Source organism: Lemur catta, chromosome Y (assembly GCF_020740605.2).
Source record: "Lemur catta isolate mLemCat1 chromosome Y, mLemCat1.pri, whole genome shotgun sequence".
Lineage (NCBI taxonomy): Eukaryota > Metazoa > Chordata > Mammalia > Primates > Lemuridae > Lemur > Lemur catta.
The window spans coordinates 5,653,574-5,677,250 of record NC_059156.1 but is presented as its reverse complement, the minus strand read 5'-3'; the positions used below and the strand labels follow the sequence as shown (position 1 = coordinate 5,677,250).

The following is a 23,677-nucleotide window of genomic DNA, read 5'->3' as shown; positions in this document are numbered from 1 at the left end:
CATCAATAAATTTAACTTTTGTGGTAAATTGTACTAGGTACTAAGTATTCATTAGTCTGTGCCATACTTTCTTTTGTACTTAAGATAGCAGTGGATGACCATAAGCTATGTGTAATATAAGGTTACATTATATGGGGATTGTATTTTTTTGTATGTTTATTCCAATCTCAAGTCTGTATTTTTGTTCAAAAAATTATTTTTCGTTATTGTGGGTACATAATAGTTGTAAGTCTTTTTTTAAGACATTATTTTTTTACATTTGTTAATTTTTCAAGTCCTAACCATGATACCACGTTTACTTCCTTTGCTACTTTTTAAAGCTTACAATACAAAATGTTTGCTTTGTGTATTTGAGTCTCTGCTGTTAGAATTATGTGTGCCTCTATTGGTAAGAATTCTTTTTTTTGTTTTTTCTTTTTTTACAAAAACATGAAATAGGCTGCCTTCATCAAGGCATATGAAAAGGTGCTCAAATATGCATTTTTCTGTTTTTGCCAGCAGTTGACCTAAGGTCATTACTTTGATGAACTCGGGTATATATATTTATGCATGCTGTATGATGTACATTATGTGTGTGTGTGTGTAAAGTGTAGGCATATTGATGCTAGAATTCACATTAACCATCTAATTATAGTATACCTTTCTGATAGTCATATTTTGATTTCTGAAAAAATTGGTCACTCTGATAGAAACAGAAAAGGCCATGTAGTATTCAGGAGTTATGAATATAGTAGTAGTGCTGACAAAATATTTACATTAAGTCCAGTGTTGCTGATTTTACAACTAAGACATTGTTTCATGGATATTCAAGAATATCTGTAATACAGTAATTCTTTTACCTTATGTATAAGCAAAGATGAAGTATATTCTTTCAATATTTTTGTTAAGTTTTTGAGACTACCAGGAGTACATTTGAAATATTTTTTAATATGTTATCCTACTTTTAGAAGTCTTTGAAATGTATTTATTTCATCTTCTGCTTGCCTAGATAAAAATCGTCTAATTATATGTGAATCAGGTTAGAGATTATATTTGTAAACATTTTAAGTATCTGCTATTATTGTTTATGATGTATTTCCTGCCTTTTTAGTGGATGATGCTGGCAAAATAGAACACAGTGATTCTTCTGGAGTGACCATCGATGCAGAATCAGACATTGATCCCTGTAAAGTAGATGGTACTTGCCCTGAAGTAATTAAAGTGTATATTTTTAAAGCTGACACTGGAGAGGATGACTTAGGTAAGAGGAAATTTTCTATATCCTGTTCCAATTTTTTTTTTTTTTTTCCTTGACATAGTCTTGCTCTGTCACCTGTGCTAGCATGCTGTTTATCAGTCTAGGTCACAGCAACTTTAAACTCCTGGGCTCAAGGGATCCTCCTCAGCCTCCCGAGTAGCTGGGACTACAGGCATGCGCCACCATGCTGAACTAATTTTTTTCTCTTTTTAGTAGAGACTGCATCTAGTTCATGCTCAGGCTGGTCTCAAACTCCTGACCTCATTTGTTCATCTCACCTCAGCCTCCCAGAGTGCTAGGATTACAGGAATGAGCCACCACACCTGGCCCTGTTCCAAATTTTTTTACCTGAATTTTATTCGTCATTGTTTAGATTTTTTAAATTTAGAGTTTAGGTTATTCAAATTAGAAAAAATTTGAAATTTTTTCTGAAGATAACTTTTCAGACATATTCCTAATTTAGTCATATAAAATACTATAAAAGGTAAGTGAGTAAATGAGATAGATGAAAATGAAGTTTCCAATAAATTATTGGAGTTGCGTTCTTACCTGTTAGGTGGAACCGTAGACATTGTGGAGAGTGAGCCTGAAAATGATCATGGAGTTGACCTACTTGATCAGAACAGCAGTATTCGTGTTCCCAGGGAGAAGATGGTTTATATGACTGTCAATGACTCTCAGCAAGAAGATGAAGATTTAAGTAAGTAGGTGGCCTTTTTGTGGGAGACAGCTTAATGTTTCTGTGAGCTTTTTTTTTTTTTAATGCAACCAGTACTTGAAGGAAATAAGCACCCCTACTGTAGAGATTATTTTGCTGCCATATTCCAAGGAAGGACACCAGTGACTCTTTATGTGTGCTTAGATTGTTGCTTTAAAAACAAATTGTAGTGAAAACCAAGGAATAAATAATTAATTCAACAAATATTTAGTGAATAAAACCTCTGTTGTTTACTCTTCATACATTTGTCATGTGTGTTTCCTATAAACCTGGTCACAAAAGTTTTATTTTTTTAGATGTTGCTGAAATCGCTGATGAAGTTTATATGGAAGTGATTGTAGGAGAGGAAGATGCTGCTGTTGCAGCAGCAGCAGCAGCAGCTGCTGTACATGAACAGCAAAGTGATGATGATGAAATGAAAACCTTCATGCCAATAGCATGGGCAGCAGCTTATGGTAAGTCACTTAGTAGCTTAAGGGGATTGAGTGTTGTCTGAATATCAGTTTATTATTGAAAAATGGTTTCTGTGCCCTTAGGGTTTCAGAAATATGAAGTAACCAGTATGGTGGGTTAAGCAAAAGTAGAGATCATATAGGCTACCTTTTGCCTTTAGTTTTAATATGAACTTCTTTCATGCCTTTATTACATAACAAGTGGACAGATTTTCAAGTTGATATTTTTTATCTTGATTCGATATCTGACTCATGACTTTACAATTTTAGAAGATAATAAAGGAATTCATTGAGCAAAATGCTGCTAGATATGGAACCTAGGCATTTTTCGCATGGTCTTGCTATAAACATGCCTATAAAACCCATTACCAAAAATAGGGAATTTTTGTCATTCATGAGTATCATGGACTTTTCATTGTTATAGTTAACAAAGAACTCCTAATTCTTTAGAATTTATAATACTGTATAATTTTGTTTTTTAATGCATATTGTTAGGTAATAATTCTGATGGAATTGAAAACCGGAATGGCACTGCAAGTGCCCTCTTGCACATAGATGAGTCTGCTGGCCTTGGCAGACTGGCTAAACAAAAACCAAAGAAAAGGAGAAGACCTGATTCCAGGCAGTACCAAACAGGTGAGGGCGCACAAGTTCCATGGCGCAGCGTGCTCTGCAAGCTCTCAGATGAAACTCTAGTATGTATTCACAGGGGTGTCATAATGGCATTTTAGCTGCTAGACTACATGTAGCTTTTGTGTATTGAATTTGAAAATAAAACTTTCAGAATTCAGTGATATTCATGAATGATTTCCTTGGATAAAAAAAGAAGCAGGTTATTTATCAGACATTCAGGAAAATGAATTAAAAATCTCAGGTAGTTTCAGTGGAAATGAAAATAAATCCCTAAAATTTGTGAGTTAACTTTAAATGAACAAATTGTAAGAATCTAATTATGTCAACATAAAGCAGGCATAATTTATAGGTGAGCAGGGCCAACCACTTCAGTTATTCACAGGCCATACTCTTTTCCTATATTATTTTGTACTGATTTGCATTTTGAAATTTATTTATAGGTGTTAAGTTTTACTGTAAGTTAGCATAAATTTGCTTTGGAATAACCAAAGCAGAAATTTTTATTTTTATGAATGATTTTCTACAAACTTGGTAATTGATGTAACTTCATCACTATTTGCTTTATTTTTTTGTTGAAATGAAGGGAGTGAGATTGGTTCATACTGAACCAAACCATGTTCTATTTATTAGTAAGTTACTATATTTCTTATGTTGGAAACAATAAAAGGAATGTTGATAACTTAGGAGTATTTTCCCAGCAATGTTCAGAACACACACATTAAATTGTTAAAGAAACCAGAACAGAACTTGGTTTAATCACTCATATGACTTTCTTTTTCCTTCTTAGCAATAATTATTGGACCTGATGGGCATCCTTTGACTGTCTATCCTTGCCTGATTTGTGGAAAGAAATTTAAGTCAAGAGGTTTTTTGAAAAGACACATGAAAAACCATCCTGAACACCTTACCAAGAAGAAGTATCACTGTACTGACTGTGACTACACTACCAACAAGAAGATAAGTTTACACAACCACCTGGAGAGCCACAAGCTGACCACCAGCAAGGCAGAGAAGGTCATCGAATGTGATGAGTGTGGGAAGCATTTCTCTCACGCTGGGGCTTTGTTTACCCACAAAATGGTGCATAAGGAAAAAGGAGCCAACAAAATACATAAGTGTAAATTCTGTGAATACGAGACAGCTGAACAAGGGTTATTAAATCGCCATCTTTTAGCTGTCCACAGCAAGAACTTTCCTCATATTTGTGTGGAATGTGGTAAAGGTTTTCGTCACCCATCAGAGCTCAAAAAGCACATGCGAATCCACACTGGGGAGAAGCCATACCAATGCCAGTACTGCGAATACAGGTCTGCAGACTCATCTAACTTGAAAACGCATGTAAAAACTAAGCATAGTAAAGAGATGCCATTCAAGTGTGACATATGTCTTCTGACTTTCTCAGATACCAAAGAGGTGCAGCAACATGCTCTTACCCACCAAGAAAGTAAAACACACCAGTGTTTGCATTGTGACCATAAAAGTTCAAACTCCAGCGATTTGAAACGACACATAATTTCAGTTCACACAAAGGACTACCCCCATAAGTGTGACATGTGTGATAAAGGCTTTCACAGGCCTTCAGAACTCAAGAAACACGTGGCTGCCCACAAGGGTAAAAAAATGCACCAGTGTAGACATTGTGACTTTAAGATTGCAGATCCATTTGTTCTAAGTCGCCATATTCTCTCAGTTCACACCAAGGATCTTCCATTTAGGTGTAAGAGATGTAGAAAGGGATTTAGGCAACAGAATGAGCTTAAAAAGCATATGAAGACACATAGTGGCAGGAAAGTTTATCAGTGTGAGTACTGTGACTATAGCACTACAGATGCCTCAGGCTTTAAGCGGCACGTTATTTCTATTCACACAAAGGATTATCCTCACAGGTGTGAGTACTGCAAGAAAGGATTCCGAAGACCTTCAGAAAAGAATCAGCACATAACTCGACATCATAAAGAAGTCAGCTTGCCCTAACAGTATGTCTAACAGACTTTTGTAAAGATGTTGGCCTTGAAGCAGGAAATTTATTTTAAAACCAGTCTTGTTCACATACATTACTATAATTGATTTATGCTATGTACCAATAGGATATTGCTTCTAGTCAACTTTTCTTTACATTTTATTCAATGTGGTGTTGTGGATCCTATTCAGTTTGTTTAATAAGCCAAGAAAAGTAGCAACAACCAAGTTGCTTTTAATAAAATAATCCCTGATTCTATACTGAATTTTCAGTCTTAAAAGCTTTACTAGTTGACTATAATTTACTTTATTCATCTGGATGGTACTCTTCTAAGACAAAATAATGTAAGATTGGTAACTCTAAACATAATCATTTGGACCCGTTTCTTTCTGCATACATTTTTCACATTAAATAGAAACATCTGCTAATATAAATGATTTTACTGTCAGGTCTAAAAATCATAATATGGAAATCATTTCCTTATTTTGCTTAATATTTTCAAATTACATGACAATGAAACTTTTCAGTTAAGCCTCTAGCATTACTGAACATAGAACCTTGACTGGGTTTATGTTTCTCATTTTGCTTAGTAGGCAAAATGTTCTTCCTTTAACTTTCTTTACACTGTTTACATCTTTTGTCAGCATAGCAAATTTAGAAAGTCTTATCAAAAGGTTTTGCTTATTCCTGTTTTTTATTTTTTGTCTGTACTGTTTTGGAGTAGTTGTGTTCTATAGATGCAACTTATTGCAGACTGAATTTTGAAGTCTTTTAGAGGTAAATTGAAACTCAGGATTTTTTGCAACGTGGTGTATAAATATACTCTAAATGTTTTGTGTGCACATTTGTTGCTTGTCACCTGTTTATATGCACAGTCCCAAATTTTAAACATGACGAAAAGTATTAAATATACCAAGCATTTTGTAACTTTTTCTATTCAGCAAGGCTAAAATTCAGTTGAAGAATTGCAAGGAAAATAAGGATGTGAATAAAAGTAAAGATATTCTCTTTAAATATCTTTGGTAATTGAAAAATGGAAGTTAAAAGTATTTCTTCTCACAGTGTTTTCATTCAGTTTCTGCTATGTGTCTTAAATTTCTCTGGAACGCTAATCCAGATATTGCTATCTTAGTTTTCTCTGCGAACACTGAGAGGGAACTCTATCTCTTGCAAAAGTAAAGAGGAGTAGGGGAATTAATGGCTCCAGGTAACAGAATGGGTGCTAATTCCTGCCTAGAGTTGGCAAGTTCAGCCTGCTTTTTAATTTCTTTAGACAGTTAGTAAATTTTTAAAAAGCCTTACCACTCAAGTTGACTTTGATTAGAAGATAAAAGTGTTCAAATACATAGTGAAAATATGTGGCCTTATTTGGACTATCACCAAATCTTTTAAGTTTTATTTTTTGAGAGTTGACATATTTTAAGCAGTTAGTGAGTCATACATACAGATATAATATAAAGTAAATTCAAATAGTTAATTAGAATTTAATGAATAAGAATTTTGGAGAATAGAAAAAACTTTTTAGATTTCTTAGATTGGCTGTTGGCACATAATGTCTTTGGGCACACTGTGGCAAATTCAAAGTTTTTTTAACATAATCAATAGCTACCTTCTGGTTTCATGATTGTGTTTTATTTCACTTTTGTTAAGTTTTTACTTTCTCATTTCTCTGTGCCACTAATATTCATATTCAGAAGTTATATTTATAGGGTTAAAATTCTAAACATTTGGTATTTGACAGCCTCTGAAATGTTAGATTAATTTTGTCTAGTTCTAAAGTGCTTTAGGCACATAGGAATTTAAACCTAACACCAACAACCAAAGCCAGGAAATGGATTTTCGAATCTCTTAGGCCTTCTTAGCTCTCAAACATGTTCCACCCAATTTTTAGTGTCATCATTGTCCTATCCTGTTCTTGAAAACTCTTATTTTTGTGTGGAGAATCTTTTAAATCTCCTTCGAAGTTTTTGTTAGTTTTTCCTTGAAGCAATATAAAAAGAAATACTTAAATGAAAGCTTAAGAATTTTAAAACATTCTCTAAAGTTAAGAGATATTTAGCCATTTATATTTTAAAAACAAACTGAAAGATAAAGAACACAACACTTTACATACTTCATGATTCTCACATGGTCTAGTCATACACAGTTGTTTTGTTTGTTTTTTAAGCACAATATTGGAACCTTTAAAAGGTAATTAAGAGTTTGGTTAAGTGAATATAAAAAAAACTTGTATAAAGAAAAATGAAATTGTACTTACTGTTATATACTGTTATTAGTTACAGACTGGGTTTATTCTTAATTTGATTAGCAAAGCTTAAAAAGTGAATGTTTCAGTTGAAAGTTTTAAAGAGGTACAAATTCTTCCAAGGTTGTAAGTTATTTTGTTTTTTTGAAAATAGCCTATGAAATATTGTATGTCCTTTGTACACATTGTAAAATACTTAATGAGAAATTCCTATAGGGAAATATGACACTTGTAAATGTGTACTTGAGAATAACATGCAAAAATAAAAATGAGAATATTTTCCTGTTAATGAATGTTTTGTGTATTTGATACCAGGACCAAGTTAACACTTTCTTAAGAAAAAAATGTCAGTTTTGTTAGTATAATAAACATAAAACATCATGGACTACCTTTATTTCCCATTTCTTAATTAATTCTATACTTACATTTATTAATTGTTTTTAATTTTGTGACTCAGATGCAAATCCTGTGAATTTACAAGTAATATTTCAGAGTAGTTAAGAAGTAATTGGTGAGTCCTTTGATCAACATGGTCTTTTTGTTTTCATTTTCACAAAAGATTGATAAGATTGTTTTATTAGCATTTCCATTCCCTAGATAAATTAGCCTTGTAGAAAGTGGGTTTGTTTGTTTGTTTGTTACCCAAAATACCAAGGTGGTACAAATGTTTTAAGTTACATGAATCACTTTTGTAATGCTTGAGTCCTGGCTAAAGGTGTGCCCATCACGAAAATAGTGTTAATTGTACCTGTTAGGTTTTTTCCCTTCCCTTCCCTATCCCTTCTCCTCTACCCCCTGGTTGATTTCCACTGAGTTTTACTTTCCTCTGTGCATGTGTGTGCTCCTCAGTTATTTCCAGTTTAATAGTACATCTGGTCTTTATTTTTTCATTCTTGAGACACTTTACTTAGGAGAATGGTCTCCAGTTCCATCCAGATTGTTGCAGATGGTTATTAATTCTTTTTTTTCTATGCGTTTGTAGCACTCCATGGTATACATATACCATATCTTATTAATCCGCTCATGTATTGATGGGCACTTGGGTGCCCATATTTGCAATTGTGAATTGTGCTGTAATAACATTTTGAGTGCAGGTGTCTTTATGATGAAAACTCTTTTTTTCCTTTGGTTTACTATCCAATAGTGGGATTGGTGGATCAAATGGTAACTCTACTTTTAGTTCTTTGAGTAATCTCCATACTGTTATCCATAGAAGTTGTACTAATTTGCAGCCCCACTAACAATGTGTAAGTGTTTCTTTCTCTCTGCATTCACTCCAGCATCTGTTGTTTCTGGATTTTTTGATAGATGCCATTCTAACTCGGGTCTGCATACACTCCAGCATCTATTGTTTCTGGATTTTTTGATAAATGCCACTCTAACTCGGTTAAGGTGATATCTCATTGTGGTTTTAATTTGTATTTTCCCTGATGATTGGTGACATTGAGCATTTTCTTATGTTTATTGGCGATTTGCCTTTCTTATTTTCAGAAGCTTCTATTACGTATTTTGCCCACTTTTTAATAGAATTTTGTTTTTCTTGCTAATTTGGTTGAATTCTTTGTAAATTCTGCTTATTGGCCCTCTATTGGATGTGTAGCTTGCGAGTATCTTCTCCCATTCTATAGGCTGTCTAGTTGATCTGTTGGTTTGTTGCTTAGCTGTGGAGAAGTGTCTTAATTTAATCAAATCCCATTTGTTAATTTTTGTTGTTTCTGTAATTGGCATTGGTGTCTTTCATAAATTCTTTGCCTAGGCTGATATTTAGAAGAATTTAGCCTACATTTTCCTCTTTAATTCTTATCGTTTCATTCCTTATATTTAAGTCTTATCCTTCTTGAATTAATTTTAGTGAGAGGTGAGAGGTAGAGGTGCTGTTTCAGTCTTCTGCATGTGGCTATACACTTTTCCCAGCACCATTTATTGAATAGGGATTATTTTTGCTGGTGTGCGTTGTTGTCTGCTTTGTCAAAGATCAGTTTGTTGTAGGTAGATGGTATTATATCTAGGTTCTCTGTTCTGTGCCATTGGTCTGTGTCTCCATTTTTGTGCTAATACCATGCTGTTTTGGTTACTATAGTCTTGTATAGCTTGAAGTCTGGTGATGTGATGCCCCCAGATTTGTTCTTTTTGCTTAAGATTGCTTTGGCTATTTGGGCTCTTTTCTGGTTCCAAATGAAGCATAGAATTATTTTCTCTAGATCTGTGAAGTAAGACTTTGGTAAATTTGATGGGGATTGCACTGAATTTGCAAATCCCTTTGGGTAATATGGACATTTTACCAATGTTGATTCCACATAATCCAGGAGCATGCCGTGCTTTTCCATGTGTATCCCGTGATTTTTTTCCTCAGCATTTCATACTTCTGCTTGTAGGTATCTTTCACCTGCATGGTTAAGTATATTCCTAGGTATTTTATTTTCTCTGTAGCTATTATGAATGGTTATTGAGTCTTTAATTTGACACTCGGCTTAACTGTTCCTAGTATGTAGAAATGGTACTGATTTATGTACATTGATTTTGTATTCTGAGACTTTGCTGAATTTATTTATCAATTCCTCCGGGCTCTTGGTGTAATCTATGGGGTTTTCTAGATAGAAGATCATATTGTCACTGCAATGTGATAGTTTGACCTCTTCCTTTCCAGTTTGGAGACCCTTTCTATTTTTCTGCCTGATTGCTCTGGCTAGAAATTCCAGCACTATGTTGAATAGAAATGGTGATAGAGGGCAACCTTCTTTGGTGCCAGCTCTAAGCAAGAAAGCTTTCAGTTTTTCTCCATTCAGTGTGATGTTTGCTGTGGGTTTGTCATATATGGCTTTTATTAAGATAATCTTGAGATATGTTCTTTGTATGCCTAATTTATTGTTTCTTCTATGGCTAATGTTGCATGTTTTATGATGAAAAGGTGCTTAATGTTGAATGTTTTTTCTGCATCAATGAAATAAGGATGTGGCTTTTGTCCTTTATTTTGTCAATGTGATGTATTACAAGGTATTGATATTGAACCATTCTTTTTTTACATTCCACTTAGTCGTGGTATGTAATCCTTTTAATGTGGTGTTGAATTCAATTTGCTAGTGTTTTTTTTTTTTGTGGTTGTTAACCTGGCTTATTACTGACACCAGTTTGCTAGTATTTTTTGAGGGTTTTTGCACAAATTTGCACATTAGGGATAATGTTCTGCGATCTTTTTGTGTATGTCTTTATCTGGATGTAACACTAGCATCACAGAATAAGCTTTAAAAGTGTTCTGTCCTCAAGGATTGGTGTTAATTCTTTGTAAGTGATTGGTAAAATTCTCTGGTGAAGCCATCTGGTCCTGGGCTATTCTTTGTTCAGAGATTGATTACTGATTTAATCTTCTTACTAGTTATTGATTTGTTCAGATTTTCTATTCATAATTTACTCTTGGTAGGTTGTGGGTTTCTAGCAATGTATCCATTTATTTTAGGTCAGTGGTCCCCAAACTTTTTATTTCAGCATATTATGGGGCTACAAAAGTTTAGGTTATGTATATTGCCCTCCCTCCTGTCCCCCAAATCAGAGCTTCAAGTGTGTCCCTCCCCTGGACAGTGTACATCACATTCATTATGTGTGTATACACTCAACCCCTCCACCCCCCCACATGTGCTCAACACCCGATTAATGTTATTCCTAAATGTGCTCTTAGGTGATGATCAATGAAACCAATTTGATGGTGAGTACGTGTGGTGCTTATTTTTCCATTCTTGGGGTACTTCACTTAGTAGAATGGGTTCCAGCTCAATCCAGGAAAATACAAGAGATGCTATATCACCATGGTTTCTTATAGCTGAGTAGTACTCCATGGTATACATATACCACATTTTATTAATCCACTCATGGATTCATGGGCACTTGGGTTGTTTCCACATCTTTGCAATTGTGAATTGTGCTGCTATAAACATTCGAGTGCAGATGTCTTTTTTATAGAATGTTTTTTGTTCTTTTGGGTAGATGCCCAATAATGGGATTGCTGGATCAAATGGTAGGTCTGCTTGTATCTGTTTAAGGTATCTCCATATTGCTTTCCACAGAGGTTGCACTAGTTTGCAGTCCCACCAGCAGTGTATGAGTGTCCCTGTCTCTCCGCATCCACGGCATGTTTTGGGACTTTTTGATAAAGGCCATTCTCACTGGAGTTAAGTGATATCTCATTGCAGTTTTGATTTGCATTTCCCTGATGATTAGAGAGGTTGAGCATTTTTTCATATGTTTGTTGGCCATACTTCTGTCTTCTTTTGAAAATTTCTATTCATGTCCTTTCCCCACTTTTTGATAGGGTTGTTTGATTTTTTTCATGCTGATTTTCCTGAGTTCTAAATAATTTCTACTTATCAGCCTTGTATTGGATGTGTAGCATGCGAAAAAATTTTCCCATTCTGTAGTGAGCTGTTTGGTCTCGTGACAGTTTCTTTGACTGTGCAGAAGCTTTTTAATTTAATCAGGCCCCATTTATTTTTGTTGTTGCTGTGATTGCCTTTGGGGTCTTCTTCATAAATTTTTTGCCTAGGCCAACCAATGTTGATAAGAGTTTTTCCCACATTTTCTTCTAGAATTCTAATAGTTTCACACCTTAGGTTTAAGTCTGTTATCCACCGTGATTTGATTTTTGTGAGAGGTGAAAGGTCCGAGTCTTGTTTCAGTATTCTACATGTGGCTATCTAGTTTTCCCAGCACCATTTATTGAATAAGGAATCTTTTCCCCAGTGTATGTTTTTGTCTGCTTTGTCAAAGATTAGGTGGGTATATGAGGATGGTTTTATATCTGTATTCTCAGTTCTGTTCCACTGGTCTGTGCTTCTATTCCTTGGCCAATACCAAGCTGATTTAGTAACCACAGCCTTGTAGTATAGTTTGAAGTCTGGTAAATTAATACTTCCCATTTTGTTCTTACTGCCTGAAATTACTTTTGCTAAATGGGTTTTTCTCTGGTTCATACAAAGCATAAAATTATTTTTTCTATATCTGTGACAAATGATGTTGGTAATTTAATAGGGATTGCATTGAATCTGTAGATCACTTTGGGTAGTATGGACATTTTAACAATGTTGATTTTCTGATCCAACCTCAAACTTTTTGATACCAGAGACCGGTTTCACCAAAGACAGAGTGCAGAGCTTAGGTGGTGATGAGAGCAATGGTAGTAGCTATAAATACAGAGGAAGCTTGCTCACCTGCTGCTCATCTCCTGCTGTGCAACCCCCCTCCTTCCTGTTTCCCGAGGTTCACGGAAGACAATTTGCTAGACCAGGGTGGTGCAGTGAGGATGGGGTTGGCAAGGACGAACCTCTGCGGCTGAGTCCTTGATAGGCTATGGACCAGTACTGGACTGCGGATGAGGACCACAGTTTTAGGTTATCCAATTTGTTAGCTTGCTTTTTCTTTTCTTTTCTTTCTTTCTTTCTTTCTTTTTTTTTTTTTTTTTTGAGAAAGAGTCTCGCTCTGTTGCCCGGGATAGATTACCATGGGTTCAGCCTAGCTCACAGCAACCTCAAACTCCTGGCTTCAAGCGATCCTCCTGCCTCAGCCTCCCGAGTAGCAGGGACTAAAGGCATGTGCCAGCATGCCTAACTAATTTCCCTGTATATTTTTATTTGTCTAGCTAATTTCTTTCTATTTTTAGTAGAGACCAGGTCTCACCCTTGCTCAGGCTGTTCTCGAACTCCTGACCTCAAGCAATCCTCCTGCCTCAGCCTCCCAGAGAGCTAGGATTTACAGGCATGAACCACTGCATCTGGCCTAGCTTGCTTTTTATTTTCATTGTATTCTCTTTAATTTTTGTTCTGTGGCATCATTATAATGACCTTTTTATTTCTGGTTTCAGTTATTTGAATTTTTTTTTTTTTTAGTTAATGTAGGTAATTCTTTGTAAATTTTATTGGTCTTTTCAAAAAGCAAACTATTGGTTTTGTTGATCTTCCTATTTTTTAATTTACTTTTTTATTGATATATAATTGTACATATTTGTGGGGTACATGTGATATTTTTGAGACCTATACACAGTGTGTAGTGATCAATCAGGGTAACTGGGATATTCATCACTTCAAACATTTATCTTCTCTTTGTGTTGGAAACATTCTAGTTATTCCCTTCTAGCTGCTTTGAAATATACAATAAATTTTTAACTGTCATTTCCCCACTGTGATGTACTAAATACTAAAACTTACTCTTTTTATTTCACTGTTTTTTTGTACTGATTAGCCAACTTCTCTTCATCTCCCTCTGCTCGCAAAGTTTTCTTTGTTTTTCATTTGTATTGTTATTTTTTTATTGTAATTTTGTTGTTAAATCCATGTATTATATAAAATATGACAGGAAAGGACTGGGTGCAGTGGCTCATGCCTGTAATCCTAGCACTCTGGAAGGCCAAGGCGGGAGGATTGCTTGAGATCAAGAGTTCAAGACCAGCCTGAGCAAGACTGAGACCCCATCTCTACTAAAAATAGGAAAATTAGCCAAGTTTGGTGGCTCATGCCTGTATCCCAGCTATTCGGGAAGTTGTGGCAAGAGAATTGCTTGAGTGCAGGAGTTTGAGGTTGCAGTGAACTATGATGATGCCACGGCACTCCACCCAGGGTGACAGAGTGAGACTCTCAAAAGAAAAAAAATTAAAAAATGACAGGAAAAATGAAAAAATTTATAAAATAGATTAGATTGGATGTGGTGGCTCACACCTATAGTCCTAGCAGTTATGAAGGCTATGGCAGGAGGATCACTTAAGGCCAGGAGTTGAAGACCAGCCCGGGCAAGATAGTGAAACCTTGTCAATACAAAAAAAAAAAAGAGAAGAAATTGACCAGACATGGTGTCTTGTGCCTGTTGTCCTAGCTACTTAACAGGCTGAGGCAGGAGGATCACTTGATCCTGGTTTGAGTTTACAGTGAGCTATAATGGCATACACTGCACTCCAGCCCAGGCAGCAGAGAAAGACTCTCTCTAAAATGAATGAATGAATAAATAAATAAACTGAGGTATTTGGTTGAAAAAGGTGTAAGACTTTCAATATCTTGTACCTTAGATACCAAAGATACCTAGTTTGACACAATAATTGGTATGCTGCAGAGTTAAGTCATAGTTTGATGGTGGGCCAGGAATGATAGATATTCTAAATCTTATGCATTCATATTGGCTATACAAAGGCTGATATAGCAAAATGCAATCACTTATCAAACAGCAAGAGGGAAACTTGCATGAATAAATGGAACTTACCTCCTCTGAAAGGAGTTGAAAAAATAAATACTATGTGCACCAGTGTTTCCCTCAAATCCCCCTTTCGGCCCCAAAATATTGTTCTAAGCATTCAGGAGCATGTTGTGAGCAACTACAGTATGAAGATTCAACCCAGAGGTACATTCAAAGCCAGGGGCAGGAAAGTGATTGAAGAAATCCTCCTAGAGGTAGTACCATTTCATAGAATGCCCATTTTTGCTGGGGGATAAGTCTGTGGCCCATTTTCTTCTGATTGAAAAGGATATTCCTAATCTTAACCTTGTTGAAAAACAGGCATTTTTGTATCTGCTATTAACAGCAGCTATGATACAGGATAAGACTGGCATAAAACTATTTAGCAAAGCACATGCTTCTATTCCAGTTTGAAATCTGGCAAACTGTAAAATCAAGGGGAAGTGCTGAAGATGAAGCTGTTGTTACTCAAGATGAAGGGACATAATCATTCAAAAGAAGAATTAGGCATTTATTTAACTCTACATGGAGGACATTTTTCTCAACCTACGTGGAAGATGAAGAATATTACCAAAGGCTGACCAGGCCATTTGAGACCAAAAGGCGAGGGAAAAAAGCATTTAGGAAGCAAGCGAGTAAAAAAAAACTCTCCTGGATCTAACTAGGTAAGTGAGTCTGTGGCACCCACACCAAAGATACACTACCCATTACTCCACCAGGAAGTTTGTTTTAAATGCAGCAAAATTTGTGTAACATATGATAGTTCACCAAGCATATTAAAACCAAACTTTCAGTGGTGACATCTCTCCATATCTGAAATGCAAGGTACTCACTTTTCATTAATTCTGTGCATTACTAGGGAAAAAAGTAACATGTAAAGATTTGTTTTATTTCTACTGGGGGAATGAAGAGGATAAATAGAACTGTTTTCCAATTTGTTTTTCAGTGTATGCACATAACTGACACATACAAGTACACCAAAAATATTCCAGCAAAAAAAACAAAACAAACCAAGAATCAAAAACCAGGACAACCTCGGGTCAGGCTGCACTAATAATACTTCATATTTTTACCAAAAGAATAGATCCTAGGAGAAAGTGCAAAAAGGCCAAAGTATATGAGTGAACAATACTGAAAAAACAGCATTATTAATATACAAAATATTTATTTCATTGAACAAGTAGCAGGTGATGTTCTCTATGACTGTAAAACTTTGGAACTATAGCTGATTTGGTAAAACTAGTAGATGCCAACTTACAAAACAACAGAAAAAGTCTGGGCATGGTGGCTCATGCCTGTAATACCAGCACTTTAGGAGGCTGAGATGCAAAGATCACTTGAGGCCAAGAGTTTAAAGTTAGAGTGAGCTATGATCATTCAAGTCTGTAGTGAGCTATGATCACATGACTACACTCAAGCCGGGCATCAAAGTGAGACCCTGTCTCAAAAACAAAACAAAAACCAGAAAAAATATTTAGTTAGTTTTATTCTTTGGTGATTCATCAAAATTTTCTACAAAGTGTGGAACATCATCATCCTCTTCATCAATATCTACTGGTTTTGCTGCTTTGGTATGCAAGAGTTGCTACGGGAACTGTTCAGCTGACTTCCTAAGGCTTGTTAAGCTGTCAGTGCCAAGCTGACAGCTGACAATATTTTAGGCAGATTTCTGTAATTGGTTTGGCTTCTACATGACATAATTGCAAAGGCGTTAGCAGAGGATTGTTGAATAACTGTCCCCTCATCTTTTTCATGTTCACCTTTTCAATGCCACCTGTATTATTCACAGCCAGATTTTCTTAGAGAACTCTGAAGCTTTTGTCATCAGCTGTAGCTATTATATGTAACATATTTCTGCCATCTGTACTCTTTCCTCCTATCTGGAACTGAGCCTGAAGTTTGCTTAGCTTTTCTTGATTGTTGCTGCATGTGAAGCAGGAAAGTGCTCCAATACACCAACATGTGTCAAGAGCAAGACAGTTACTGAACCTCTCAAGTTCCTGCTTTTTCTATTGATATCTGTTTTCTATTTGGCTTATTTCCGCTGTAATCTTTATTATTTCCTTCCTTTAGCTAACTTGGGGCTTTGTTTGTTCTTTTTCTAGTTCCTTGAGGAATAAAGTTAGTTGATTTTGAATCTTTTTGCTTTTTTGATATGTATATTTACAGCTATAAACTTACCTCTCTGCACTACTTTCACTGTATTCCATATGTTGTGTGTTCCATATGTTGTGTTTTAGTTTTTGGTTCAAGATAATTTCCCATGTTACTTCTTTGATCCATTGATTGTTTTTTTGGTTTTTCTTTTAATTTGGGGGGTCTCACTATATTGCCCAGGCTGGTCTTAAACTCTTGGCCTCAAATGGTCCTTTTGCTTCAGCCTCCCAAAGTCCTGGGATTATAGGGATGAGCCACCACAACTGTCCTCAAATGTAATTAATTTAATATTTTTTTTATTGTTTATTTTTTTGCACGCCCCACACCCCCCTAGTGTACACTTTAAAAGGATGTGTAATTTGGGAATAACACCAATTGGTTTATTGCTAACTGTCTTTCAATGATTTTTTTAAATTAAAAATTGTTAAAGCCTGATTTCTTCCTTGTATATTTTTGTGCATCTTCTATAGATATTTTCCTTGTGGTTACCGTTGCAACTAAATGAAACATCTTAATGTTTACAACATTCTATTTTAAACTGATACTTTTAATTTCAGTCACATACAAAAACTGTACTACTTTCTAGCTCCAACCTTCCCACTTGGTTATATTTCTGTCACAAATTGCACCATTCTATATTATGTTTCCATTAACATAGATTCATACTACTTTTACTATTTGTTCTTTAAATTCAAAGTGATTTAATGCACCAAAATTATAATAAATCAGGTTAATATATTTTTCCATGTATTTATCATTACCGGTGGCCTTTATATTTTCATACAGCTTCATGTTGCTATCTAGTGTCCCTTTATTTCAATTCAGAAGGATTCCCCTGAACAATGATTATAGAACAGATCTTACAGCAATGAACTCCCTCAGCTTTTATTTATCTGGAAAAATCTTTATTTTTTATTCATTTTTAAAGGACAGTTTTATCATGTACAGTTTCCTTGGTTGGCAGTTTTAAAATTTTAGCACTTTGAATATATCAACCCACTTCCTTCTGTCCTGTAAGAGGGCATATGTGACATCTTACTGACATCTCTCTCTGCTATTACCTCGGTATGAAGGAAAGCAAATGCCAATAATCCATTTGCCAATATTTTTCCTTCCAGTGATCCCAATAATTTGTTTTATTGAGTTCTTAAAGTTGATTATGATGTACTTTCAAATTTGTGAACCTCTGGTTAAGAACATTTGAAGGAACTCATAAAATAATTTGACAACATTTTATATTTTGTAAAAAATAAAATTGAAGCAAATCAAAAGATCACCTTAGAAATAAATAGTGCCAGTAAAGTGGCACCTGAATAGTTGATATTTTCCATTTAAAGTTTTTACAGGGTGGGCTTCCATTCAATAAGTATACTCTTTAATGCACACGTAAGTAATGTCTATTTTGTAAATATTATATGGCCTCCCATAAGTTAAATTCTTCAAAGATAAATAGAATTCAAAAGCAGATTTAGTAAGTAAAACTAAAAAGGCTAGAAAAGGCAAGGGGGTGTGTATGTGTGTAGTATATGTATGTATGTATTTTGTCTTTTTAAGGGGTATGTAATGTAATTCATACTAGAAATACTATTTTTCCTATTCTCAGCATCTATTAGGTAAGGTCAAAATGAAGTTGGCCTGATGGGTTTTATTTTATTGTACATGTATACCTCTGATTATAAAAATTTTTTCATGTGTTATTCCTTTTAGGTTGATATCTGTTACTATTTCTAAATATTTGTCTACTTTATGTTAATGTTCCTGTTTGAATATTGGTAGTTTACATACATGTAGGTGTTGGGTGAATGGAGACTCATACATCCATATGTATACACAGACAAAATACCTGCATACTGAGAAAAGCTGCTGATGTTTACTAAATCTCCAACATACTACCATCTGGAAATGCTGCAGCTCCTTCAGTAGCATGGCACTTTTACTATCAATGAACGTATTATCACTGTTACATCTACATAACATCTGTCCCTACTCAGATTATGAAGCCATTTTTATAAACTCTAAAATTGAAATAGTAAATCATTGAAGTTTGCATTGAAAAACAGAATTATTTTTCTTGAATTGTTTTTTTCCTAACCACTTGATTGCATGTTACTTGTATTTTAGGCAATGGTGAACATAAGGGATTTGACATAGTAATCTGCTGATATCGAAAACTCAAAGAACCCACTTAGGAATTCTAGATAATATTTAGCTTTGTGAATTACCACAAATTGCTAAACATTAGCTACTTCTGCTTTCCAGGGGTCAAGTTTCTGCTTTCCCATCATGCTTATTTTTCATTTTAAATGCAGAACTTATTTCCTTTTTTATATGATTACTTGAAATAATGGAAAGTATTGCATGTCATCTGTTGAAGTATTGGTAGTACTAATCACATCTGTCTCTGGGTTCTAATCATAATGAAAATAGATGTAGGAAACCTGTAATGAGAATGGGATATAATCTTTTTGTTAAACCCAATAAAGCTGGCTTAACAGAACTTGAGACCAAAATAAATCTACCGGCTGCTTCCTCCCATCTAGATTTACTTGACTGATATCAGCTAAAGGCATGAGGCCTACATAAACTCCTCCATGAAATTTAGGTCTCCCACCAGAGAAATAGTGTAAGTAATAGAGAATGGCTGCATCCTCCCCATCCCTGCCAGGCTGCAACACAGGAAAAGGCAGAAAACAGTTTTACTGTACTGTCCTAATAAAAGAATTGTTAATGCAATTCCAAGTTGCCTTCTGGTATTAGCATTCTAGCAAAATGTGAGCTCTTACATTTAGCCTTGAATATTTGTGACAGTCCCTATTGACTTTTACTGTTCCTCCTTCAAGTGGTTGTGTGGCAGACTTCAAAAGAGGTTGCCTGAATTTTTCTTCAGGTAACTGTTAATAGTGTAAGATTATTTGTATTGAGGTAATCTTTCCAAGTTCTGTAATACTGCAAGCTTTGATAAAAATTACATACATAATCACCACTTTACAGAAATACTACCATCCTCTTTATTGAATGAATTATTTGTTTTTGTTTTTGTTTTTTCAGTTGTTGACATAGAATCAAAGCATCTTATTTTATGCTTAGCAGTTTGTCTCTTCAAATATCAAGAAATTCCACTTTATACTGGCTACTGCCTCTCCTCCTCTCTCCACACAAGTGTGTATTCTTTTTGAAGAAACATTTAAAAAATTCAGAATGATGTACTGGAAGAAAGGAAATCTATTATCAAGACAATCTATTATTATTCTATTATTAGAATAATTGTAATTATTCTTTAAAAGTGTATTTACAGTTACATTAGTTAAATATTTTATTTTTTTTTAAGCAGATTTAGGTTCACAGCAAAACTGAGAGCAAGAAACAGATATTTATATATTTTATATACCCTCTGTCCTCCTCAACCCTTCACATAGATATCTTTCTCCATTATCAATACCCCAAACAATGTAGTATATTTTGTATAATTGAGGAACCTACATTAACAAACCATTATCTGTGAGAGTTCATATTTTAAACTAGGGCTTACTGTTGGTGTTGTACATTCCCTGCATTTATATAAATGCATAATGGTATGAATCCACCACTATAGTATCATACAGAGTAGTTTCACTGTCCTAAAAATCCTCTGTGCTCTATATTTATTCATCCCTCCCTCCGCTATCATCCCTGGCAACCATTGATCTTCTTTATCTCTCAAGTTCTGCCTTTTCTAGGCTCCATACAGTGGGCGTCAGAGAATATGAAGCCTTGTTTCAGTATGGCTTCTTTCTACTTAGTTATGTGCATTTAAGGTTTTTCCTCCATGTATTTTCATGACTTGATAGATCATTTCTAATAAGTGCTGAATAATATGCTATTGTCTAGATGTGCCATATTTTATTTATCTATTCACCTGCTGAAGGAAATCTTGATTGTTTGTAAGTTTTGGCAGTTATGATAAAGGTGCTATAAGTGTCCATGTGTACATGCTTTTTTGTGTGTGAATTTAAGTTTCAACCCCTTTAAGTAAAGACCAAAGATCATGATTGCTGAACTGCATGATAAGTACATGTTTAGTTTTTTTTAAAAAACTGCTAAATTGTCTTCTAAACTGGTCCTACCATCTTATATTCCCAGCAACACTGAATGAAACTTTCTGTTTTTCCACATCCTCACCAGTATTTGATATTGTAAGTCTTTTGGATTTTGGCCATTCTAATACATGTGTAGTGAACTTGTTTTAATCTGCATTTCCCTGATGACATGATGTGAGCATCTTTTTGTATGCATGTAATATGTCTTTTCAATCTCTTGACAGCATCTTTTGCAGAGCTGCAATTTCTAACTTTAATAAGGTTCAGATTCTCAATGCTTGTTTTCATAAATTGTGCCTTTGGTGTTTTATATCTAAAATGTCATTGCCTTACCAAAATCATCTAGAGGTTCTTCTGTTTTCTTCCATGGTTTTTTTATAGCTTTGTTTTACATTTAGTACTGTGATCCATTTTAAGTTAATTTTTGTATAAGGCATGAAATCTGTGACTAGTTTTTTGTTGTTGTTGTTGTTTGTGTGTATACATTCAGTTATTTGTTGAAAAGACTGTCTTTTTTCAATTGTATTGTTTTTATTTCTTTTTCAGAAATCAATTGGTTATGTTTACATGGATCTATTTATGGGTTATTTGTCTTATTGATCTATTTGTCTATTCTTTCACCAATACCACTCTACTTTGATTACTAAAGTTTTATAATAAGTAAGTCTTAGAGTTGAAATATTAGTCCCTCAACTTTTTTCTTCTCATTGAATATTGTGTTGTGATTCTAAGTCTTTTGCCTCTATATACACTTTAGAATTAGTTTGTCAACATCTACAAAATACTTTGCTGAGATTTTTTTTTTTTTGATATTTTGACTGGGATTGTACTGAGTCTATAGATAAAGTGGAGAAGAACTAACATTTTGACAATAAGTGTTCCTTCCTGTGAACATGGAATATCTTTCCATTTATTTTATTATTCTTTCATTTTCTTAAATCAGTGTTTTGTAGTTTTCTCACATAGATTTTTATGCATATTCTGTTAGACTTACAGCTATAAGCGTTTTATTTTAGGGGTGGTGTAAATACTATTGTGCTTTTAGTTTCACAACATTTGTTCATTGGTGGTATGAGAAAAGTGTTAACTTTTTAATATTAATTTCTTATCCTGAAACATTGTAATAATCGCCAGGATTTTTTCTGTTTATGCCTTTGAATTTTTTATGTAGATGATCATGTCACATGTGAACAATCATTATACTTTTACTTCTTTTTCTTGTTATATTACATTAGCTGGGGCTTGCAGTATGATGTTGAAAAGGAGTGGTGAGAGGGGACAGGACATCCTTCCCTTCTAGGTCATCCTTGCCATCCTGATCATAATGGAAAACAACTTCTAGTTTTGTGTCATTAAGCAGGATAGTCTAAAATAAAATAGTCTAAAATAAATATAAGATAAACAGCAAGTAATAAATCATTAGCAAAAAATCATAAAGCAAGAAATGTGCATTAAGATTATGTATAACATAACCACATTTATTTAAGAATGTATTCCAATATCAAACACCAAAATTCAACTGTAGGATATTTATAGACATTCTGTATCAATTTGGGGAAATTCTCCTCTATTTTTTGTTTGTTGAGAGTTTTTATCATAATTTGTTATTGGATTTTATGAAATGCTTTTTCTGCACTTATTGATATAATTATGTTATTTTTCTTCTTTAGCTTGTTGATGTGGTGGATTACATTAATTTTTTTAATGTTAAACCAGCCTTGAATACCTGGGATTAATCCTATTTGGTTGTGATGTATAATTTTTTTTATGTATTGTTAAATTCAGTTTACTAATACTTTGTTGAAAGATTTTCATATTTATGTTCATGGGAGATATTGCTGTGTTGATCTCTTTCCTTGTGATGTTTTCCTCTGGTTTTATTCCTAAGCTAATGCTGGCCTCATGAATGAGTTAGGAAGTATTCCTCTGCTTCTGTTTTCTGAAAGAGACTACAGAAAATTTCCATAACTTCTTCTTAAAATATTTGGTAGATTTACCAAACAGTGTATAATTTACCAGTAAATGCATCTGGGCTTGATGCTTTCTGTTTAGCCAAGTTATTAAGTATTGATTTAATTACTTTAGTAGGTATAGCCTTGCTCATATTGTCTATTTCTTCTTTTTGAGTTTTGACAGATTTTGTCTTTTGAGGAATTAGTCCATTTAATCAAGCTTGTATTAGGTTGGTATAGAAGTAATTGCAGTTTTAGCATTGTTGAATTTTGGTGTTTGATATTAGAATACATTCTTAAATAAATGTGGTTATGTTATATATCATTTTAATGCACAGTTCTTACTTTATGATTTTTTGCTAATGATTTATTACTTGCTGTTTATCTTATATTTATTTTAGACTATGAAAATGATGTGAGGCAAAAAGCAAATTTGAGTTTCTTATTTGAGTTCAAAATGGGTCATAAAGCAGCAGAGACAACACACAACATCATAAACGCATTTGGCCTAGGCACCACTAACAAACATACAGTGCAATGGTGGTTCAAGAAATTTTGCAAAGGAGACAAGAACCTTGAAGTTGAGGAGCGCAGTGGCCGGTCATTGGAAGTTGACAATGACCAATTGAGAGCAATCATTGAAGCTGATTCTCTAACAACTACACGAGAAGTTGCCAAAGAACTCAATGTCAACCATTCTATGGGCATTGGAAGCAAACTGGAAAGGTTAAAAAGCTTGATAAGTGGGTACTTTGTGAGCTAACCGAAATTCAAAAAGATTATTGTTTTGAAGTGTCATCTTCTCTTCTTGTACACAACAATGAACCATTTCTAGATTGGATTGTGACGTGGGATGAAAAGTGGATTTTATATGACAGCTGGCAATGACCAGCTCAGTGGTTGGATCGAGAAGACATTCTAAAGCACATACTAAAGTCAAACTTACACCAAAAAAAGGTCATGGTCACTGTTTGCTGGTTGGCTGCCAGTCTGATCCACTGTAGCTTTCTGAATCCTGGCAAAACTGTTACATCTGAGAAG

The 23,677-nt window shown here is 34.5% G+C and overlaps 1 protein-coding gene across 4 annotated transcripts in view; it reads left to right on the top strand.

The window, feature by feature from the left end:
• LOC123629048 (zinc finger X-chromosomal protein) overlaps positions 1-7,534 on the top strand; it is a 54,351-nt gene extending 46,817 nt beyond the window's left edge. For all 4 annotated transcript variants that reach the window (XM_045538979.1, XM_045538980.1, XM_045538978.1 and 1 more), the window contains 5 exons: positions 1,091-1,240; positions 1,794-1,937; positions 2,252-2,410; positions 2,903-3,043; positions 3,828-7,534. In XM_045538979.1, coding sequence (XP_045394935.1) covers positions 1,091-1,240; positions 1,794-1,937; positions 2,252-2,410; positions 2,903-3,043; positions 3,828-5,014 — 1,781 coding nt within the window. In that variant the 3' untranslated portion in view covers positions 5,015-7,534. The remainder of the gene's footprint in view (positions 1-1,090; positions 1,241-1,793; positions 1,938-2,251; positions 2,411-2,902; positions 3,044-3,827) is intronic.
• The last annotated feature ends 16,143 nt before the right edge of the window (positions 7,535-23,677 follow it).